A 25,270-nucleotide genomic window follows, 5' to 3' on the forward strand; every position below is an offset into this window, starting at 1 on the left:
AAAGCAGAATGACAAAAACATGAATAAAGCTGCCGCCGTCTGTGGCAGGTTGAATTAAAGAAAGTTCACATAACACAACAAGAGATACATTCAGACACAAATAGGGAAGCAGAGATAAACAGACATCAAATAAAATAATGAGTAAATAAAAAGAAAACGTGAAAAATATACAAACTAAATAAAAAGAACATTAACAAATTATATGATATGCTTGGAAGGAAAGATATGAAAGAGAGATAGATAAATGGAAAGGAGAGGAAAAAGTAGTAAAGTGTGGTAGAAGGAGAGTAAAATTTAAAAAAATCGACATGACAGTGGAAGTAGCACAAGGGCCTGGGATCCTACACATAGATGCACCTGTTCTTTCACACACCAAGCAGCTTCTTGTCATAACCTTGATAGACAAAGACAGCCGATTAATAAAGTAATACTGCTGCGTGGGAGTTCGGTTTAATCCCCTGTCTCTCTCATCTTCGCCCCCTCTGCAATAAAAATACAAGGTTGACAGTGGGATCCATTGAGCTAACGGCTTAAGCACCTAACCTTGGCGTGCTCGATAATAGCTGCCGTAGTCCTCAATGGCAGTGGTGACGAGATGTTCCTTTAAAAACCCTGAATGCCTTCAATGACAACATTCACCGTCTTTGTAACCAGTTCATGGACAGCGTCCCCTGTCTTGAAGCTGCATGAAAATGCTAAGAAAATACACTTGTCACTCTATCCTACTGCTTTAATTCCAGTTTTCAATGGAAATGAGAAATCAAATAGACATTTTAATGGTGGAGGTACGTTTTAAGTGCTGTAGTGAAAGCACTGGATTTTCTACACAGTGAATTTTCCTTAGAAAAAAGGGAAATGCAATGGATCCTGGATGTTTTATGTCTTCTTTAATAGACAAAAAGGTGAGTCTTAGCTAAGTGTTTAGGAGAAACTGCACTAACCTAAAGCTGAATACATATCCAAAAAAAGATGAAAAGCAGATGTCGTACCATCCAATACTTAAATTTATGGACTGTGCACTTAGGTGCGATTGAACCTACCTGATCTGCATTATATCCTTTTTTAAGAGCGGACTGCCACTCCAACAAAAGACGAATGAGAAAGAGGCATAAAAAGGCATGTGAGTAATGTGTGGAGCACATACAGTGCATCCGGAAAGTATTCACAGCGTTTCCCTTTTTCCACATTTTATTACGTTACAGCCTTATTCCAAATTGTATTAAATTGATCTCTGTCCTCAAAATTCTACACATAATGCCCAATTATGACCACGTGCAAAAAGTTTTCTTGAGAGTTTTGAAAATGTATTAAAATTAAAAAACAAAGAAATCACATCTACGTAAGTATTCACAGCCTTTACCATGAAGTCAAGTCAAGTCAAGTCAAGTCAAGTCAGTTGTCAATACTTCACATGTGTTATACATACAAAGGAATCGAAATTACGTTCCCCGCTATCCCATGCGTAGACATACATCCAGACAAGACAGAACATGACACCACCAGGGCAGACAGGCCATCAGGAAGCTCAAAATCGAGCTCAGGTGCATCCTGTTTCCACTGATCATCCTTGAGATGTTTCTACAGCTTAAATGGAGTCCACCTGTGGTAAATCCTTTTTTTAAGAGCAGACTGCCACTCCAACAAAAGACACATAAGAAAGAGGCATAAAAAGTCATGTGAGTAATGTGTGGAGCACATAGAGACATGATTGTAATTACACCTAATCAACTGCTGTATGGACATTAGGCACATTAGCCCTGTCAGTGTGACCTGACCCTTACAAGTAGATGTTATTTTTAGTATAGAATGATGCCTCAATGTAGTGGATGCACACCCCTTAATTATATGAGGTCCACTGGCATAAAGGTAAAACCAATATGAAGAACAATGACCAAAATGACGTAAAAAATCGAGCCGATGCGGAAAAACGGTAGTTCCTTAAATTGCAACTTGATCCTGGTCCTAAAAGTGTGTTGATCCCATAGACCCCCTGTGTTAAAATCTCCAACTTTACAGCAGAAATAAACATATTTACAGCCTGGTACAACAAAATGCTTTTGCTCTCTATCACTAATTCCCCCGTTCATGACAACTTTATGGGGGTGAATTTTTATATACCTCACCTGTTTAAATTATATTAAAGCTTAAAGTTCTGCATAATTAAGGGATGGCCACTTTGAATGACAGGTGCCTGTCACTTCCCCTCAGCTCCATCCATGCTCCACTTCTTTACCCAATTTGGACTAGCCAGGAGTAAGGCAGAGGTGTTTATTATTATTATTACCGTAATTTCCGGACTATAGAGCGCAGCTGACTATAAGCCTCACCAGCTAAATTTAGGGTAAAATATAGATTGCTCCATATAAAAGCCGCACCCGACTATAAACCGCAGGCGTTTTGATGTGTAATTACCGTAGTATATAGGGGTTCCTGCTACCACGGAGGGGATTGTCGGGACAGAGATGACTGTTTGGGAACGCAAAGCGTCCCATTTATTAACAATAAATCTTTCAATCATTCAATCAAACTTTCACATCTTTGACATGGCGAACAGCATTCGTGCAGAGTACAAATAATACAACGGTGCAAAGTAATACAATGTGCTCGCCTGTAACACGGCAGTAAAAGTGCAGTCCCGCGGCCGTTTACGTTATCAAAATAACCAACCATTCATTGATGTCAAGGGTACGTGCAGCAGCTCTATTTCCTTCTTTGACAGCCAGATCGATTGCCTTTAACTTAAAAGCAGCATCATATGCACTTCTCCGTTTGTTTTCCATGTTGAGGGTGTTTGCATGAACACTTCCTTCGTGCAAACTGTCGCTGAAGCTCTCCTACTCTTTGTTTTGCTCTCGTTACCTGGCGCATCCTCGGTAGTGCGCGCCCCTGGTTACCGCAAGCCGTAGAAAAGCCGCACCGTTGTATAAGCCTCAGGGACCAGAACGAGGGAAAAAAGTAGCGGCTTATAGTCCGGAAATTACGGTATTATTATTATTATTATTAGCTGTAATATAACTTACAGTGAGAGGCAGTGGACGTGGACGTTCTGACATGTTACGATAGCATGTTGCGTAATTTCCGGTGCTTGTGTGTTGGTCACTCGTTGTTTCACTGTTTGCTGCTCTCGCTAAATTCAGCTGTTTTTGCTATATTCACCACAGCGGCTAACTACCGCTAAGAATTTAAACATCCACGAGTTCTACTCAAGCACTCCCAGCTCTCCTTCTTTCAGTCACTTTCTCGTTAGTTACACGCTGTTAGCCACTTTAGCTTAGCAGCTAGATTCGCGGCTGGTGAGGGCTTCCCCCGCTCTCTCTCCTGCTCTCTGAGAGGAAAGCATAACTCTAAATCGTAGCAGCTCCATTCTGAGAAACGTGAACTTAGCAACACCAGGGACGATAGTAAAATCCCTCCCAGCTGGGTCTGTCTGACGTTCCTGTCTGTTATAGTGAAGGTTTTCGTTGCCACCGTACTCTACGGGGGAATTGTTGGGTCTCTGTAAATCATAAATAAGTCATAGAGTGTGGTCTTTACCTACTCTGTAAAGTGTCCTGACATAACTTTGGTTATGATTTGGCACTATAAATAAAATTTAATTGAATTATTATTATTATTATTATTATTATTATTATTATTATATGTGTTATACAATTACTACAAGAGCCGTAAAGTAGTTTGTCCTTAATCAGAGTAGATACAGTAGACAGTAGATAAGTAGACGTAATGCTATATGCTTCATGCTATTTATGCGAGGTGTATATCAAGTCCGCTTGTCTGTGTCTGTCAAGTCCATTATAGTCACACGGGAGCCTCGAGTGATCATGCAAGAGACTGGTTCACACATTTCACTGTACTCTGTGCCCTGATAATCACCTCACAGGTGTATTAAACCTCAATTTCCCCCCTGAGTGATCGACAATTTGTATCACCTGACACATCACAGTGTGACCCCATTGGTTCACACTTCACCGGCCCATGTGCTGATTGGGTTCAACAGTTCATGATGTAACAGTTGAGTACCCCATCTGGCAATGGGTTCAGCTCCATTTAACATTGCGATTAGCCAGCTCAGGAGCAACTCAGTCAATTGGGTGAACTGTGACAGGGTTCTGATCGGTGCAGAGGAAAAGGGATCTAATGCAACTGCGTCCATTACAGGGGGGTAAAAGTTGACACAAAGCAAACTGCCGCAGCAAAAAAGGATTGATTGGGAACTGTTGTAAAGACACTATGGAGAACATGTGGCCTCGTTTATTAATGTATCATCACTGTCAGCTAACAGGTGGCTCCTAAGTATGTACAATTTATGGATCCATCTTCCTGTCTTGCCACCAATACTGGCAGGTGGCAAGGGTATTATTTTCTTGGCACAGAACAGGTCTCTAAAAAAAGGCAGTTGGAAAAGCAGAGGGAAAAATACTTAAACATTACGTTTAGCCAGGTGAATCTCCTCATCTTTTTCTCAAATGGAAATGTTAAGCAGGATGTTGCTCTAACATCTCACAATGGTCATAGGAACTTGAGACTAGAACCCCTTTCAGACATACACTACAACCCTAAAAATAATCTAGACATTACTTACAGGAGATGCATGTGAGGATGCAATTGCCCAAATGATTTGAATCGGACATTTAAGAGACTCTCCCATGCCAGTTCCCCAGTACAAAGTCAGATGTTTCTATCATGGGGGCTGGCCTAAAAGTGAAATAACAACAGACATCCAAGGTTGAAGAAGTTGGAAGATTAAGGGCGCACTCACACTGTCCTTCTGTCCCGGGCCAAAACCGTTTTTTCAGCTAAAGTCTAGTACCTTTAAGCAGTGTGAGTGCACCCGTTCCGCGCATAACTGCGGACAGGGGGCCGTCCCGCTTGAAAGAGGTGGGCTTTAGCAGAGCCGTTTGCACATGAACGAGCACGAGCGTGCGCACGTGTACGAGCACGAGCACAAGCCCTACGGCGGTAGCAGTATGTGCGCCTGTTCGGACATAGAAAATAGAACGACGGACCATGCGCGGACACTTAACAACAACAACAATGGCGGTGAAAGGTTCACGTTGGTGTGATGCGGAGGTGGAGTGTTTACTGCAGATTTGGTCGGATGAAAATATTCAAAAACAGTCGACAAGACGCACAAAAACTCCGAAGTCTACGGAAAGATTTGTAAACAAAGCCACACACTGCGATCAATGCGTGTGACGTGTTACGGCGTGATGGCGTATGGACAGCAAGAAGCATTGGCCGAGGCCCAAGCAGTGTGAGTACAAGCGGGTCGCGGTGCGGAAGGACAGTGTGAGTGTGCCCTTACACAAAGACGAGACCAACACCAAATTGTCAAACAAATCCAAGGAACAGTAAGAGTTGTTTATGGCATCGATCGTCGATATTCTGGCCAACGATATTCTGGCCAAAGGTCAGGACATTTTGCCATCAATTGCCAGTTCACACAGGAGTAAGAAATCCCTGTATTCTACCAAAAGTAGGAGGGGTTACTTTATTTGCACACTACGTCACCTCCCTGTCTCCAGCTTCCGGACACAAAACCAAAGGACAGAATCGATTATCTAAAGAAAGTGATGCTCAAAAATCTGTCGAAACTACGTATCGCAGGGATATGGAGGAATATTGATATATGTTTTCCAGAGGGTCGTATTCTGACAGGACTAGTTTTACCGGAGGTATTTTTTCTGGACCATTTTACAGAAGGTGAAAATCATTCTCTGTAAATAATTAATGACAAGGTGCATTCAGACAGGACTAAAACCTATGACTATAAAAATGACCTTACATCATATCCCCACATTAGCTCAGTCCAAGCTCTTTCAAGCGGGCCGTGGACAGCCCGCTGGCCGCAGTTGTGCGCGGAGCGGGTGCACTCACACTGCTTAAAGGTACTAGGCTTTAGCTAAAAAAACGGTTTTGGCCCCGGCCAGAAGGACAGTGTGAGTAGGCCCTAAAGAGGGTATTATTGTTCGTAGGATGGATTTTTCTTTACAAATATCCTAAAAATTAAAAGATAAAGTTGAATTCAATAATTGGGCCCTACTGTGTTATGTCTAAGAAAGAGCTGCTTTCTGTATTATTACAAAATAAAAGAAAGATAAATGCATTAAAAGGAACTTTTCTCGTTATAATTTAGACACAAATATTGTTCAGGTTATGATTTATGCCTGGAATTACATGTGTGTGTGAATGAAATGTGTACTAGTGTGCTCTTGTGTAATATCCTTTTCATTTAAACATTTTTCTGCATTTTTTTCTTTGTGTGCCGTCGACTTGGAGAGCATGATAAAATTATCAGGGAGGAATTATGGGTAAAACCAGAGATATTAAAAACATAATCTCGTCCAAATAGAGAGAAGATTGATTCTCTGAGCTACCAACGCACTGCAGCAGAATGTCATATTAAAGGCTGATTTTATGTGTGTGTGTGTGTGTGTGTGTGTGTGTGTGTGTGTGCGTGCAAATAAATGTAAGAAATGTATGTACAGATTTACAGTATATTGCACAAGCTGTACAGTTTATGTGTGTGTAGGAGTATCTCCATGCATGTGTGTCTTATAGCGTTGATGTGAAGGTTTCATTTTTAAGTATTGTTTGTCAGCAGCTGTGGGGTGCTTCCTCTGTGGATTAGTGTTAGCATGGCTAAGTGTGTTTAACAGGATTACTAATCTGAACTACCCTGCCACAGCGCTTTGTGTGTGTGCGCGTGTGTGTGTGTGTGTGTGTAGCTGTGTATATCTAACAATGCATCTGTGTATACATGTGTGTAACTGGGTGCCTTTGTAAATGTGTCCCTATTTTGGCTTGGCTTGTGGAATGTGTGTGTGTGTGTGTGTGTGTGTGTGTGTGTGTGTGTGTGTGTGTGTGTGTGTGTGTGTGTGTGCGTGTGTGTGTTTGAATGTGCGTGTAGTCAGATGGTGATGATGGATTATCTTCAGGCTCCATCATTTAGTAAACAATAGTCAATGCTAATGGTTGCCCCTTAGTTCCACACACACACACACACACACACACACACACACACACGCACACACTCACACACACTGGTTGGTTCCCATTAATATTGACATTAATGTTGAGGTCAGCAGGACACAGTTTACTAAGTCCTTTAGAGCTTTAAGGACCTAAAACCACTTAAATGCTTCATCATCTGTTCTCTGCAGTTGGGAGGGGGCTGTTAACACTGAAAAATGTATGCCTGAGTATTATATGCATGATATGAACTACCCCCGAATTAGAAATGTCGACCATTTGGGGTAAAAAAGCTCATTGCCCAAAGATTACACAATTGAGAGATATGATAATCCTACTGAAAGTCCTGTCAGTGATCATTATTCGTCTTTCAGAAAAGAAAGTACAGCTTCTGTGTTAAGAGGTTCATCCATTGCATCTAGCACAGGCGTTTATGTGTGACTATGAGTGTTTAAAGCTTAGAGATGTTTGTGAGTGTGTGTGTATTATGCATCCTCTCCAGTCAAGATCCGTTGATAGCTACATGACAGCTTCTCTATCCCCGCTGTATCCCAAAATGCAATGCAACATGCCATTTGATGACCAAATCAATTATGGGGATACACATACACGCTTCGTTCTAATATAACTTTGATTCCTCCTTGAAGGGAATTTGTTTCTGACGATGTAACAAAGCAAAAGGCCAAAGTGAATTATGTGTCATACAGCTAAACTGGCAGCCACAAAAGCAGTAAGGGAGCACTCAAACTGACCTTCCGCACCGCGCCCCGGGCTTTAGGGTCCTTGTCCCCCCCCTCCAGGCCCGTTAGTACTCACACTACCTGGGCCTCGCGCAAATGCTTCTTGCCTGTCCATACGTCATCACGCCGTAACACGTCACACGCACTGATGGCGTCATCGTGATGCGTCTCTTTGTTTCCAAATCTTTCCGTAGACCTCTGAGTTTTTGTGCGTCTTGTCGACTGTTTTTGAATCTTTTCATCGACCAAATCTGCAGTAAACACTCCACCTCCGCATCACACCAACGTGTACCTTTCGCCGCCATTGTTTTAAATGTCCGCGCATGGTCCCTCCTTCTTTTTTCTATGTCCCAACAGGCGCACATGAAATGACGTCAGAACCACCGTAGGCATCGTGCTCGTGCTTGTACATGTGCGCACACTCGTGCTTGTACATGTGCAAACGTGCTTTACAAAAGCCCACCTCTCTCAGACGGGCCGTGGACGGCCAGCTGGCCGCAGTTATGCGTGGAGCGGTTGCACTCACACTGGTCAAACGCACTAGGCTTTACCCGTAAAACCTGTTTTGGCTCGGTACGGAAGGACAGTGGGAGTGCGCCCTGAAATTGCTTTAGGTATAACGATGACCTGGACAAATGAGTATTATTCACAGGCTTATCTTTTGGAACAGTCTCCAAAGACAGCACCTGGGATTATTTAGATATAAAATGAAGCATACCATTAAAGCTATTTACTAATTTGTTCATCCATGTTTTAGATAAAGTCAACATAGACATAGTCACCAAATAGAGCTTTTAAAAGGGTTTTCTGACAAATATATACAGGTTATTATCTATATTACAACAATTTAGACCCAAATATAAAATACTGGAAATTTAATTATCTTGATCAAAGTTTTGTCAATCTTGAGATGAAACAGATTTTTAACCAGGGCTAGCCAAGATCACAATCTGACTCTGTTTGCAAAGTAATTTTTACATCAGAGAATAAAACCTTTAAATGGTTGCCTTGATGCCTGACTCGAATTGTAACAGCACGGACAACACCCCACTAATTTCAGAGTTCAAGAGTTTATAAATTAAAATTTCAGCTAGAATCTATCAGAATCTATCTATCTATCCATCCATCCACCCATCCACCCACCCACCCACCCACCCACCTATCTATCTATCTATCTATCTATCTATCTATCTATCTATCTATCTATCTATCTATCTATCTATCTATCTATCTATCTATCTATCTATCTATCTATCTATCTATCTACCTACCTACCTACCTACCTATCTATCTATCTATCTATCTATCTATCTATCTATCTATCTATCTATCTATCTATCTATCTATCTATCTATCTATCTATCTATCTTTCCTCTGAAATTTCCACTGCTTCTCAATCCCTCTTTCATGTTTCCTTTGTTTGTCTTTCCCTTACAGTCTACTCTGTTTTTCTTGTATGTCTTTTCATGCATCCTTCCCTCCCTTCATCCGTTGCTCTCTTTCTCTCTATGCCCAGGTGCTGGTGAGGGCTTTACGACCTGGCCCCTAAGAATTACACAGGGACAAGTGAGCATTTTGTCGCTGCGCTGTGAAGCAGATGGAAAATTCATGGTGGAGTTGGAAGGGCGAACTTAGCATAAGACAACAATTCGCCACAATGTCTGTCTGGCGGAGAGCAAGGCAGGTACACCTGTCTGCATACATAATGTACCAAAAAGAAAGAAAAAAACAATAAAAATCCTTGAGCCTGTCTCCACTGCTGGATTTGTCTTTTCTTTTCACTGACTTTCTTCAAGTCAGTTTCTGTCGCTCTCTCTTTTTGATCCTGTCCTTCTCTCTTTATTTCGTTCCCGGTCTCTTTCTCTTTGACCCTCACTTTCTTTCAGTTTCTCTCCTCTATTTTACTGTCAGATGTAGCTGCAGTCGAACCCCGCACGCTCTCAATGCAGCTTGAACAGCCTTGCTGACTGCTATTGCGCTCTTAAAATTTCACATTAATGTAGTTCATTTAACTGAGGTTCAGGAACAAGATCATACCCCTCTCCCTTCACAAAATCCACCACTCACGCCTCACATTAAAAAAAACTGTTTCTCATTAACGCAACACCTGTGTCTCATTAACTCAACTACCTGTGCAACCATACATATATATTTGTGTCTTACCCACACTCTGTCTTGTTCGTCTCAGTCTCAAGCAGCACACATCAAGGCGTTCCCGGTCTCTTTCTCTTTGACCCTCACTTTCTTTCAGTTTCTCTCCTCTATTTTACTGTCAGCTGTAGCTGCAGTCGAACCCCGCACGCTCTATATGCAGCTTGAACAGCCTTGCTGACTGCTATTGCGCTCTTAAAATTTCACATTAATGTAGTTCATTTAACTGAGGTTCAGGAACAAGACCATACCCCTCTCCCTTCACTAAATCCACCACTGTCTCGTTAACGCAACACCCATCTCTCATTAACGCAACACCTGTGTCTCATTAACTCAACTACCTGTGCAACCATATATATATATATTTGTGTCTTACCCACACTCTGTCTTGTTCGTCTCAGTCTCAAGCAGCACACATCAAGGCATAACCCCACTTTGAACCACGCTCCCCGGGCATATGTGACATTGTACACTCCTCAACTCGCTTCCCACCATTCATCCCTGACGATCGACCTACGTCCTTCATCCTTAGCGATCAACTCTCTCCCCATTCCCTCAACCCCTCTCTTAATCCCACCTAAATGCATTCTCAACCCACCTCTTTGCATTCCCCGGCTATTCCAATTAAACTTCTCCAATATCGTACAATGGTGTGGCACCAGATATTCACCTACAAACACCCCCGAGGAGTTTGGTTTGGTTTTAACAGTCTGACTCAATCTGTTGCAAATTCAGAGAGCGAACTGGCTCATGAAGCAGCAAGCAGATAGTACTCAGTGTGTCAATGGTGAAGATATTTAGATGTGGTTCCCTCAACATTTCACTTTGGCAGTTCAGTCACACACACTCACAACACTCTCACACACACACACAAATACACAGAGAGCAATCCACATGTTGCATCAGTATTGCACGGCGCCAGAGTCAGTTACGACACGACTCTGTACACTACCAATTATAATCGTCCTCAGGACTAATGGTAATGGGGATTGCAGCTGACATTCAATATTAGTGTATGGATGGCAAGGGGCAGGTTTGATGCTCCTGTGAGTTACACAACATAATCATGTGCAGGGCATACAGACACAGCCAAGGTAGGAGTCCCACTTGCATGCTACACTTGTGCCACAATGAGGTAAAATGCATCACTTGGAACATTTCCCTTCAGCCAATCAAAACATAAAATAATGCTGTGGTAGCTGGCTGAGTGATTTTGAAGATGTATTCACATTGCAGGTCCCAACAAGTCCTCTAATCCTTATGACCACATTATTCCTACTCTCTCTCTGGTCCCAGTCTCAAGGCTTGGACTAAGAATAGTCTAGGCTATTGATCAAGTTGTTCCTAGCTGCTGATTTGGGGTCGGTTTTACAGAAAGTTGTGTTAATGCATCTATGCATTGATTAGTTTGATGTTAGAAAATAGATCAATCTCATTTATGGATCCATCGTGACTCCTAAATCACTTTATTAGCATTAGAAAGACACTATTTCCCATCACAACTCAGTTTGTTCTGTTCTTGGTCTTGACTTGACCTTTGATCTTGATCCTAAGGCCATTTTCAGGAAGCTAGGCTCAACTTTAGCTTTGATCTATCTGCTAGTTAGACTTTAGATACACATCTATATTGATCTGACTACAGTGGCTCTAGGTCCAGAGTTAGCCTTGGGGCAGGGTGGCTAACTTTGTAGGGTAAAAATAGTCTAAAATGTCTTGACTAATCTAGCAGCATATTTACTGTAAAACTGGTCTAACACTGACAACCAGTCTTAAATGTACTTGTGAAACTGGTCCCTGGTCTTGGATTTGACTTGAATTCAATTAAGTTGGTCTTGACCTCAGCCCTGTATACGACCCACAGACACGTTTCCTTAATTAGCGGCCCTACATGTGGCAGGACACAAACAGGTCCTCATATCTAAATGTAACAATCGCAGTTTTAACACATAGTTAACGTACAAATGGACAGAGTTTGGTATGGTTTTGGAAACTTGGTTAGGAAAGGATCACTGTTTAGGTTTACACAGACATACCTTGTCCTTCAGGTCACCTGCCTCTCCCCTTTGCTCCTGGCTTGTTCTTGCCATGTTGCAAATTATGACAGCTGTCACCCACGAGGACGTTTGTTTTACTACCATGGAGTGTACTGACTATACTGATTTCAATGAGTGTTCAGTCATAAATGATACAAGGGTCACATGGTCAAGGATACTCTTCTGCAAGTCGTATCGACATGCTCCAGAATAGAATTGATATAAATGAAGGTTTTGCTGTTGAACTTGATTAGAATTAGCTCCGATTTGTGTCTCATGTAAAATTAATGCAATAGAGATGGGACCATTAAGCAAAAGTGTAAACTCACCCTTACATATTTGTGTTTTTTTTTTTGCGTAACAGCTGAAATGTACATTTCTGAAGGACTGAAGCAGAACAGATGAACAAAGTAGGACTCTTGCCACCTGGCTACTGCTGCAGAGAGGGAGAGTGATATAAGACCACGGCTGTGTTTCTTTTACGGATTGAAATCAATCCATTCAAAAAGTGACAGGCTGCTGAGGGAGAAACAAACCCCAACGTGAAGTGAAAGAGTCAATCTCAGCCCAGACACGGTGTCAAAGTAGAACCATTAATGTAATGTTTCAGTCCTCCTGGGTTCAGACGATATCAAGTGGGTTAAACAATGACTTGGCTATCTACTGTCAATGCTAGCTGTGAAGTGTGAATGAGAATCCTGAGAGAAGTACATTGAGTGGATGGCGTTTAAAAGACACATCAAAGTGCTGTATTACTCATTGACATATCATATATTGAGCAGTGGTTGTATCTATAGAGTACCGTAACGATGAATCAGTGTAGAGGGTCCACTGAACACAAGAAATGCAACGACTGATTAATTTATTATTCATTAAATATCATGTACAAAGTCTTCATTTGTGGACATAATAAGTGTACACTGTAAGCATTGCGATGACATGTCATTTTAATATACCCAGAGGTTTTCTGCTTGTATCTGCATTGAGGTAAGAAACCCCGCTTCATATGAATACAATCTATTTTCATACAATTTAGGATTTCACTAGGGTGTGCTGTATTGCATGATATGCATAATTGTCTGTGCTGGGCCTTGCAACCTCAATTTCCCTCAGGACAATAAGCATTATTGTATTGTGTGAAGTCATCACATATTTTTACAAAGAACTGTGAAAGTAGTTTACGACTACACTTGCTGTTGACTGATTCCCTGTTGTGTCCTCATTGTTCAAGTCAATATTTTGATTGTTCACTGAATGTTATTCATATCCTGCTGTCACACTTCTGCATTGCTAAATCAAATCCAGTTCACTGAACAATGTTTAGCTCCAGTGTTCTGATGACATGTGGATGATTGGATTTTAAAGAACTGGACTGTACTAAAAAAAATAACACTAATACAGGAAATGCTTTTTATATCATGTAAATCAGTTTCATTCTTATAAAGTATTGTGATAGTGAAGAGAAAATATTAGGTTTTGCAAGTATTTCTTCAGGTATTGGTGACATGTTTTAGGTGTTATCTATTTAGGTTAGATATCTTATTTTGAAATGTAACCCTTCATGTGTTTGTATGCCTTAAATGAAAGCATTGCTGATGAAGGTCAAACGACCCCTTTGAGTGGAACATACAATTGAATTGCAGGTGTGTTCAGTAGTTGATAGGCAGTAGTTGATATAAATAAAAGCATGATGGAAGGCCTTGAGTTGCAAATTCTGAATTATATTATAACTGAGGATGGAAGGGAATTGGCATCAGAGCAGGATGGTGTCCGTAGAGCGGTGTAGGGCTCAACCCTACCATCGTGCAGGCTCCATTGTATTTAACTGGTAATGTGCGGTGGAGAAAATTAGGTTTGCTAAGGGAATGTCGAATCAGCGTTGGTTTTGAGGCGGGTTTAAGTGTGACGAAACGAGAATCAACTGTTCAGTGTAAACATCATGGCGGCTTCCATGGATGAGATTGAGCGCAGCTATCGAGTAAGTGCTCGCTAACACTTTTCCTTCTGTTGGAAAATGGACCGGGCACCTGAATTTGTGCCTTTTATACATGATCTTCCTTTTCCTCACAGAGAGCAATGAGATGCAAAGACAATTTTAACATTTGGCTCTTCTCCTTTCTTAAAGTTTTAAAGTCTAATGTTACGTTATTGTCCTCACACTCAGTTTGACTGTGCATGAAAGCGGCATGGTTTCACTGTTGTGTGTGTGTTTGTGTATGCAAGACAGAGAGAAAGAGGTTCAAAGACAGCCAGCGACACTCGAAGCAGAGCAGACATGCAAACAAATGCAGTAAGATGGTGATGAGAAGGAAAGACAAAAACCAAAGAGTAAAAAAAAGGAAAAGTCAAGAAACAAAGGGAGGGGAAGGAAGGAAGGGGACAACCAAAATGAAACAGGGTTCGTGTCGTGTTTATGGTTGTACCGTGATGAAAAAATATAACATAGGGAATAAAATATTCTGCCTATAAAGCAATAATCACCTTCGCTTGGGATGACTAGAATGTATGGCGTTGTTATTTGTCCCCTACCTATTACCACTAAGGCCAAGGGCCACACGTCCCCGCCGGAAAGCATGAGAAAGAGAGGGAAGAGAGAAAACAAACAACAAGAAAAAAAGAAAAGAGAAAGAAGAAAAAGTCTAAGAAAAAAAGACGTATATATTTCTTTATCCATTTCATCAAGGTTTAGATCTTTTCAATTGCACAATCTGTCTTAGAGGAGAAAAAATTGCAGTGGTAAGAGATAGCACTAGAACATTAAGATCAATAGGACAACTAGCACTCAAGATGTGAATTGGGATATGACTTGACTTATTGCCAGAAAGTAAGCGTCAATGAGTATGTTGACTGGCCCATTACCAGGAAATGGCCTAACAGATGTGGTGCTTCATTGCATGGATGTTATTTTTATCTTATTTTTGGACCAGGGAGTGAGTCAGTGAATGCAGGTGCTGGGGGGTTAACATTGGAGTATGTTGAGTCTGTCAGCCTGGCTTGACGAGTTAATAAAACAAAGGGAGTAGGAAATGGAAGAGAAAAAGAAATGAATTGATGGATGAAAGAAACAAAAGTATGAACTTTGTGGCATGGCAAAGTTGGAACAAAGACACAATCTGGCCTCTAGGCTCTGCTGCAAAGGTTTGGTTCCTCCAGAGACAAAATCAGATCAGTGAATACTTTCATTAAGGTTAACAACAAATGTTTTTTTTAATTTTTAAATAAAAGATTACAGTAGTTTATAGCAGCCACTGTTTATTGAGGCAACTAGGTGGCAGATGATTGCCTTATCCGTTTTAAATGTACATGGCTTAAGGTGACAATGAGCCATTGAATAAAAGTTTAATCTACATGATTTCTAATCTACATTTCTCAGAGGCAGAGTACAGAAATAATCTCAGCGGTGTAATTCAACATCAGTTGGTCAAGACAAAGGACCAGGTTTTCTGATATCAAGAAAACTGGGTGTGTAAAAATTTACTTGTAGTAGAAATATTATCCGGGCTGTTCTCATTCACTGTCCGTACGTATAACTAAGAAAAGTAATGCATTGTGATTTGTATGTAATCCAAATATGTAATGCTGTAGCAATTACATCTGGAGCACACAAGGATATCAGGTGATTTAATTTAGTTAGAAGGCAAAAATCTCTAACTTTCTCTATACCTAACCAAGTCGTTTTGGTGCCTAAATGTCACCTTTTGTTGCCGAATCTGAACCATAGCAGTGTACTTAAGGTCGTCATTTCACTGCGTCAAATAGTCATACTTCGTAAGATATCATACCCATTTCATAGTGTGAAATAGAAAGTAATATTTAGTGAAATATCATATGAAATGTTGTGCATACCTTCTCAGAAGCTATAATACGAACATGTCAAGGAGAATACCTTTGTATGAACACGTCATAATGATTTATAGAATTGTTTAACATAACACACGATGAAGCTCTGTTGCTGTGGTTACCCAGATTTAAATACAACAGGTACAATTTTAACCAGGTTTTATGACATTATTTTATCAATATCACCTCTTCAGCACTATTTTAAACGAGTGGAAACCTATAATTAGCATCTTAGCAGACCAGAAGACAGGTAAATGACCTATTCAGCTTAACTGAACTAGGTCATCCAAATAAAATATGCAGATTATGTTTTTTTAGTTATTTGTAGGAATGCTTGACATAATAATTTTTTACATTGTGTTCATCCTTTTTTGTCTCTTAAGCTGAAGGCTTCCTATAATCCGTCCGAACACATGGTTCTTTGACTTACTGTAGATCCTCTGCCTCTGACAAATGCTTACATAACTTCCCCAAATTACTGCATGCAGGTATTTATTCTTAAAAAGTACACCAGCTGATTTTCACTGTCTAGAACAAACTGAACCAGACAAATGGTGTTTATCATTGAAATCAGCTGCTGTGGTGAGTGGATATCTCAAAGCTATTGCAAATACATTAGTTATAGGTATTTGCTAAGTAAGCCATCTGCATTGCCTCAGAACTCTGCCTACATATAAACAACTTTCAGAAAGTACATTTAAATTAGATTTGAACTTGTTTTTGTGTGTTTTGGGAACACTCATAGTTCTACATATTGAACAAAAGTTTGCATTTTGTCATATAAAAGACAGCCACAAAGTTAAAAGCATGTCTTTTCCCAAGCACACACACACACACACACACACACATGCAGACATACAGAGAGCAGAGTCTACAGAGTGCAGACCTCCACCCACAATACTTTCCACAGCCTGGAAATGGACAGAGCCAGAAGAAAAGAATGATATAAAAGATAAAAATGTGCACAAATGAGCAATAAATGCTTGACGCAGACAAGAAATAATTAGAGAGTGAGAGAGACGGAGAACAGAGAAAGGAGGTGTGGAAAAATCAAATGTGTGATGCAGATGAGAAAAAGAGACTTGGTGAGAAAAATCAATAGCAAGCTGAAAAGCTTTCAGAGCACATCGCCTGGCACACAAATGGGTGTATTTGCGGGAGATGAGCAGCAAATAAAGATGGGAGACATGGGGAAAGCAAAACAAAGTGGGATGAAATGGGTTCTGGGGCTAACGCTTTAGCCTCCATCCATCTGGTTTAATGAAGGCGGTCAATCGGTATGTAATGGTCCTGGTGTTCCTTTATACACTGATGAGAAACATGGATGAGGTATGGGATGGAAAAGGTGAGAGCAGTATAGATGAAAAAGAGGGATAATGTGAGATGGGAAAGGTGCAATAAAAGAGAAGGATTAGGAGAGACGGAGAAAGAGAAGAATGCTATGCAATGAAATCATGCAGGATAACATGGTTAGGATGTGGGGTTGCCTGGACTAACAGTTGTGGGATCAACTCTTTAAGTAGTGTGTGTTTGTGTGTGTGTGTGTTCATCTCATCTAATACACTTGCAACACTTTAACACTTCATGAAGGAGGTATATTAAAAAATATCATCATATCTATGCTGTAAGTGCAGGCTGAGCATCAATGGAAGGGTGCTCATACCTTTGTTAGCCAGGCGGACACAGTTGATTTTGGTTTCCTATGGAGAGAAGACAAACACAGAAAGGGGTGTTTAGGCAAAATATAGGACAAAACCCTCACATGACCCTTTTTAAATAACTGTTAGAGGAGTGTAGTTTCTGAGTGGGATCTTTCAAATCAGCAGCTAACAATAAAACAGGTATACTCTGCAGGCGTCAACACACAGACGGTTATATGAACTTATAAGCTGTACCCTATATAAGTAACAATATTTAACCGTATCCCTGTCTTTTAACCGAACCGTACATAGCTAATGTTAACAACTGCTCAGTTAAGTGTTGATGCTTTTGTAGAGAGCCAGATTTGTTAGGTGACACGTTTGGTGGTCACAAACTATAAAAGACCATGCCTGTGGTTTTGCAAGCTTTGACAACTCGTGACTCTTTGATTGCTGAGCAGGTTTTTGTTAACCTGACTCTCCAGATGGATTGATTTGCATGATTCTCCTTTTCTCAGCATATCCATCTGGGAAATCTTGTTTAGAGATCTTTTTGGGAAGGGGTGAAAATCCTGGTTGCTGACTGGATAAACCATCTGTCTACCACTAACATACAGGCCAAATCAACCAATCAGATCCACGAAGCGTGTGACGTACTAACAGCGTCAGGGTAAAGCTCAGAAAGTAAACAACATGTCGGTAAGTGATATTTGCCGTTTGTGTAACGCAAATTTACAGGTAAAAGGTACAATTGCAGGTGCCCGGTCATTATTCCAACAGGAGGATCCAAGAGAAAAAAACGTTACTGAGCAGCTTGCTCGATAGCTGCGCTCATCTCATCTGCGGAAGCCGCCATGTTGTTCACACAACAGTTGCTTCTTGTTTCTTTTCATACTTAAACCCGCCTCAAAACCAAGGCTAATTCAGCCTGGTATCACCAAAAGGCGTGTGAATGACACGCTATTTCTCTCAAGCCATGTCGCGTATAATTACAACGCATTTCATGATTTTTGCGTGTTATTTCACGCCATTTAGTCTCAATTGACTTGTATAGTTCAGAGATGGCGTTGTCATTTGACGCACAAATGTCATAGAGGGAAAACCCACGTGTTCGGATTTCTCCGCCACCTTGCGGAGAAATACGAAGTGGTGGAGCTTTCTGTCAGAGGGTTGTTTTTAAATCAATATTTCATGTGAAGGATGGCTGAAATAACGGGCGTGAAATGCCCTAACCCTAACCCTTACCCTAACCCCTAACCCTAACCCTGGGGAACTACGGGCGTTAAATGACACGCGAAAAGCTTAATATGTGTAGACATGCACGCGAAAAGTCATGAAAGTCATGAAAAGTGGCGTGCTATTTATACGCCCTCCAATGAGACCACGTAGGCTAATTGGGCATTCACTTGGCAAACTTGTCCAAATTATCTTCACCGCACGTTACCAGACTGCGAGTAACATACAATGGAGCGTGCAAGATCAGGATGTTCTCACAAGGCTAGGTTTTTGTAGCTAATCCATTGATATGAACACCTCGCTTAGGTTTTAATTTTTGTCAAACGCAGGGTGAGGTTGTTTTCATCGAGAGTAGAGACCATTTTCAAAACTCGGTGGTGCATTTAGATGCTATCACATTTAGGGCTTTGTGTTGACCAGATGTGAGAAAATCCAGTACGGTAAACCGACATTCATGTTATAAAAAGGATGCATGCAAGCATATGTCCTTGAATGCAACAATGACCACTTAGAAAACAGTTCCTGCTAACAACCGCAGCGGTACATGATGATACGTTTTAGTCATAAAACTTTTTTAATTAAGCTTAAAAAATGAATTAATCATTCAACGAAGGAGCCGTGCACTGTTCGGTAACAGAATAGATTACCTAAAGGAGTGAACCAGATCTTTACAGTTAATTGGAATAAGTGGAAACCAAATCCAGGAAATCAATTCAGCATAGTACGTGATGGCTCAGAAAACGGTCACCAATAATTAAAAGTTTATGCAAATTGTGGTTCATGAGGAAAAACATGCTATACCCTGTAATATGTGGATTCAAGGCATATTGTAAACGCCACTATTAGTCTTTAAAGATGATCAATGAGATCGTGGGACCATGTTATTAATTTCTTATTTTTTCCTATTTCCACTGAAAAGCTTGATTAATCGTAAAACACAAGTGTACAAAAACATTAATATCAAAATCAATAAACTGCTGAATAGATCAATCATACTCAATATACATAATTGAAGCACTGAACACTCTTATACAGGTATAAAATGTATTATAAGCATGTAGTGAAGTAATGTGAATGAATGTTCATTCATTCATCTTCAACCGCTTATCCCGGGGTCGGGGTCGCGGGGGGTGCTGGAGCCGATCCCAGCTGACATTGGGCGTGAGGCGGGGTCCACCCTGGACAGGACGCCAGTCTATCGCAGGGCACATAGAGACGAACAGAGACAGACAACCATTCACACCTACGGGTGATTTAGAGTCATCAATGAACCGAACACCTGCACGTCTTTGGACTGTGGGAGGAAACCGGAGAACCCGGAGAAAACCCACGCAGACACGGGGAAAACATGCAAACTCCACACAGAAGGGCCCAGGCCTTCTTGCTGTGAGGCGACAGTGCTAACCACTACACCACCGTGTAGCCATTGTGAATGAATGTGAAGTATTAAAACATTAAAGAGCAAATTTAACGGCACAAAAATCTGTAAAATAACTGTTTTAATCCATAATCTTTAAAAAATACATCTAGATATTTTGTTGACCTGCAAATTTTTAAATCAATCCAGCTTTTTTCATTCCTCCAGTGCTACTGTCTTTTCCTCTTTTCTTCCCTCCATGATGTGCTGTCACCAGTAAGTGTACGTATCTCACCCATTTGTCACAGGGAGATTGCCTCCTCCACACGTTCGCCCATTTATCTTCATCAAAGAAGATTACTACAGCAGCTGCCAACACTGACGCCTGTCACTTTGGCATTTGAACAAAATCACTCCCCAGGTACTGCTAATGTATTTGTGTTCCTTTGAGGAGAATTCTCTGTATTTTATTTAATTTCTTTTGACAACTGAAACCTGGAAACAAAATAACCTGCTTTAGGAGTTGAAATCTTCTACAAGGCCTTTGCTTAATAATCGTAACTGTATAGTATAAGTTAAGTGTGGCATGTACGTGACGTAAGTCAAAAGAAGAACAAAACACAGGACTTTAACCCTTGGGACTCTCCGTTGCTGTTCATGCCCTGAACGTACTAAGCCAAGCCACAACGTTTTTTCCAATCCTAACCAAGTCATTTTGGTGCCTAACCGCCACCTTTTGTAGGCTATAGATCACGTAACAGTTGTTTTGGTGCCGAAACCTAAGTGACACCAAATACAACCGCTGCTGTCCACTTCCGGTCTGTCGCTGTCTTGCGACTTCCGTTTATCGTTTTGTAAGTTATCATACAATTTTTGGAGCTGAACCTTTGGTTTGATGTCATGAAAACCTGTTCATGAGAATACTTTGATCGGTGACGGTTCAGCTCCCAAGCCAACCCCTTAAGGTCTGAGCTACTGATGCCTTATGTGTGTTACGTAAGATAAGGGAAGAGGTAGAGCGGGTCATCCTCCATTCAAAAGATTGGCGGTTCGTACCCTGGCCCCTCCAAGTGTACTTGGGCAAGACACTGAACCCCAATTTGCTCATGGGTGTGTGAATATGGTGAGAATGGTCAGATTAGCTGAGATGATGGGCAGTTGTCCACTACCTTTAGTAATGTCTGGTGAATGGTTGAACGTGTAGTGCCATACTTGAGTAGTCAGAAGGCTAGAAAGGGGATATACAAGTACAAGTCCATTTACCTTACGTGGTCTCATGGGAGGGCGTATAAATAGCACGCCACTTTTCATGACTTTCATGACTTTTCGCGTGCATGTCTACGCATATTAAGATTTTCGCATGTCATTTAACGCCCGTAGGTTGGGGTTAGGGGGTTAGGGTTAGGGTTAGGGTTAGGGCATTTCCGCAAGGTGGCGGAGAAATACGAACACGTGGGTTTTCCCTCAATGACATTTGTGCGCGAAATGACAACGCCATCTCTGCACTATACAAGTCACTTGAGACTACATGGCGTGAAATGACACGCAAAAATCAGGACATGCGTTGTAATTATACGCAAGATGGCTTGAGAGAAATAGCGTGTCATTCACACGCCTTTTCGTGAGACCAGGCTGATTTACCAACCTCCACCTTACAAGGATTTTTCACTCTTTATACATCACCAGAGCTCATCCTTTTGTCCCATCATAACTACGTCGCCGCCAAACAATTTTGGTGATCAAGTTTACCAACAAATGATAATGTCCTACTGAGCCAATTAGGATATAGAGGAGAGCCACACCACCTCAAGTATATGCTCTCGATAACAACTGTTGATACACTTTTAACTGACTGAATAACATTCAAAGCAGGTGCCATTAAAAAACCTTTTATAATGTCAATGTTATTGAAACTCAGCTGGGTTCTGGTCTTGAAAGTGTTTATCCGTATACACATACACCATAAACACTTAACTTTTGTTTTTGGTCTTCGTTCAGCACTTTCGTCACAGCAGGAACATTTAGTAGCTTAGCTTTTATACATGAAGTCAATATTTCTATATAGACACTTGAGACCGCCACAGTTCGGGCAGTGTGAATGTAGAGTGGTAATTGCAAAGCCTCTTTGAGCCTTCAAGTGATGTTGCGTTTACCCATGTTTACAGAAGAGTCCTTTCAAACAAGCCACTGATAAATATTCAAAACTGAATGAGTGTCAAGTTCACAAGCTGTGAAACATTCTGATGTTATTGAATCCGCGGATGAAACTTTAATTTCTTCATTTATTTTAACACATTTTTGTTCCACGAATGGCTGTAAACTGAACTTTGTGTATGTGATTTGAACATGATTTAGTGGTTAGCACTGTCGCCTCACAGCGAGAAGTTTCCAGGTTCGCATCCCGGCCTGGACCTTTCTGTGTGGAGTTTGCATGTTCTCCCCGGTGCTGCAGTCACTATACTGCACCGTTGTGACGGAAAGAGAGCTGAGGAAGGCAAAGCTCTCGATCTACCGGTCAATCTTGGTGTGGTGTGGTCATGAAAGCTGGGTCATGACCCAAAGAACGAGGTTGCGGGTACAAGCGGCTGAAATGTGTTTTCTCAGGAGGGGGGCTGGAGTCTCCCTTAGAGAGAGGGGGAGAAGTTCAGCATCCGTGAGGAACTCGGAGTAGAGCCGTTGCTCTTTTGCGTTGAAAGGAGCCAGTTGAGGTGGTTCGGGCATCTGGTAAGGATGAACCCTGGGCGCCTCCCTAGGGAGGTGTTCCAGGCACGTCCAGCTAGGAAAGGGGGCCTCGGGGAAAACCCAGGACCAGGTTGAGAGATTAGATCTCCACACTGGCCTGGGAATGCCTCAGGATCCCCCCGTAAGAGCTGGTTAATGTGGCCCGGGAAAGGGAAGTTTGGGGTCCCCTGCTAAAGCTGCTGCCCCTGAAACCCGACCCCGGATAAGAGGCTGAAGATGAGATGAGATGAGATGACAAGACCCCTAAATATTTTATTATTTTTCACCTTTTTGAAAGAGCTTTATATTTTATTTTCTGTATCTTTAATTTTCATACACTGCAAAATATTATTTACCTTTGGCAATAAACTGTCAACTGTTAACTTAATGCCTTCGTGTTTGAATAACTATATCCAGCTTTCCGAGCCTGGAGAGATTGTAGGTGTCGTAGTGTGTACTTCCGATCAGGCTAAAGGCACTAAATCATTTTTTTATATTTAATGAATGCATGTTTTCTCTTGGAATAGATCAATTTCATATAAATGACTACACCTTGCTCACAATAATAGACACAATTTGTTTTGTAAATGGCAAATACATATACAGTACCTATATAGAAACATAAAGGAACCAAACATCCCGTAAGGTCTCACAGAAAATCGATGTCTCAGATTTCATATTTTATACGCCTATCATTTGAGCAGAGTTTGCCATTGGAAGTGTGCTATATACTCCACAAATAGGCACCATGGGAATAAGTTCCCAGAGCGCCAGTGACTTGTGTTTTCTAGAAATTGGCCCTATCGTGTCTGTTTACGGCCCATTTAGAGGTCTGGCTGCTCTGGATTCTCAGCTGCCATGAATAGAAACGCTACCTCGTCTTCGCTCATGCTAATGGGCTAAACCTCGGGAGGTTGCAAAAAAGCAAAGTTAATAAATGTAAGGCCAATATATTGCCCTGCATCTATCCAGAGAGGCTGGGAGAGGAGAAAAGGGGAGTTGTTTACGGTGGAGACACTGGAGACACAGTGTGTGTGTTTCTATGTGTGTAGTAGTTAACTTTGTCGAGCCTGACAGGAATACTAAGTGTGTATGGGAGATGCAGCTGCTGTGTGGGTGAGCTCTCTCTCTCTTTCTCTCTCTCTCTCCATCTAGCTATCTTTTCATCATCGCTGCTCTCTTCCCTCGCTTTTTCTTTCTCACCATCAAACAGTTGGTTGGGTCAGCATTCTGACTGACAGGCAGGATTTCCAACTGCGTGTGTTTTCTGCCGTACTTCTGGATGCTGTGATTGGCTGCCGGGGTTCCCAGGCAACCCGGGTTAGGCAGGGTGGCAACTTTTTTTTGTTCTGTCCAAAACTCTTTTGCACTCTTTACGATCTGTCTTTCCCCTTTATCTATTTGGTTCTCAACAATGGAATAACACACACACACACACACACACACACACACACACACACACACAGAACAAAAGTGCATTTAGGGATTTTGAGTCAGCTGAGTGCATCTTGATTGACACTGACTGTCAGTTGGTAAAATCTGGCTACAACCACAATCTGCACCCTGAGGCCTGTGTGGTGAGAGAGAGAGAGAGAGAGAGAGAGAGAGAGAGAGAGAGAGAGAGAGAGAGAGAGAGAGAGAGAGAGAGAGAATGACGCTGATTGTCAGAGCACCTTGTCCCACCCCTGAGGCTTTTTACTTGTCAAGAAAGGTGTCTGGCTTCATTTTTCACAGCACGGGAGGGCATGCTTTTTGTGTGTGTGTGTGTGTGTGTGTGTGTGTGTGTGTGTGTGTATCACCGTTTTTTGGGGGGGTTTAGCTATTTTTCGCCCCATTTCTCCTCCACCTCCTTCTCCTCCCCGTTTCTCCCCAAACAATTTCCACCTCTCCTCTCCGCTCACTTTTGTCATTACTTCCATTTGCACTTTTATGTCTTTCCTCCTCATCCAACAGTCTCTCCTTCTTCCTTCCCATGAATTCCACATCCTGTATTTTATACATGTAACCGATGCTCTTATCTGCGCTGAGTGGGTAATCCGTTAGTCCAGGCAACTGTGTCTGTGTTCTGGCACAGTAAGACAACCTCTCTTTCTTCTCTCTTTACCTCTCAAATAAATCTATTTTCTTAACTCCCCTGTTTTCACCCTCCTCCATCTTTCAACACTCATGTTTTATTCTTCCACAATCCTCTCTTGTCATTTTCCTGTTTTTGTTTCTCTACTTCCTGTCCCTCCAATCTTGAGGGACCGCTACAGCCTGCAAGACAAGTGCAGACCGATGGAGGTAGCCAGGTATAAGGCTGAAAGTATATCAACAACCTGGCTGCAGGGATTTGCTCCTAATCATTTTGTGTGATAAGGTCTCGCAGTTAGCCTTGCAGTTAATCCGTAAAGTCCTGGATGGGGTTGAAGTCAGGGCTCTAACCAGTTCTACCACACCAAACTGAGGCTGCCATTCCTTTATGGACCTGTCTTAGTCACAATGAAACAGGAAAGGGCCTTTCCAAAACTACTTCCGCAAAGTTAGAAGCACATGTTCTTCCAAATATCACTGTATGCTGCAACCTTCCATGTCATAGCA

General features: G+C 41.6%; 1 protein-coding gene across 1 annotated transcript in view; it reads right to left on the reverse strand.

Annotated features, from left to right (window-relative positions):
* The window catches only part of ptprt (protein tyrosine phosphatase receptor type T), a gene marked incomplete at its 3' end in the record, with an annotated part of 451,455 nt that overhangs the window by 157,755 nt on the left and 268,430 nt on the right, over positions 1-25,270 (reverse strand). Inside the window, exons 15-16 of the mRNA XM_083939813.1 lie at positions 17,400-17,436; positions 14,378-14,434 (exon numbers count right to left, since the gene is read on the reverse strand). Coding sequence (XP_083795939.1) covers positions 14,378-14,434; positions 17,400-17,436 — 94 coding nt within the window. The remainder of the gene's footprint in view (positions 1-14,377; positions 14,435-17,399; positions 17,437-25,270) is intronic.

The sequence above is a fragment of the Echiichthys vipera genome, assembly GCF_963691815.1.
Source record: "Echiichthys vipera genome assembly, chromosome: X".
NCBI lineage: Eukaryota > Metazoa > Chordata > Actinopteri > Perciformes > Trachinidae > Echiichthys > Echiichthys vipera.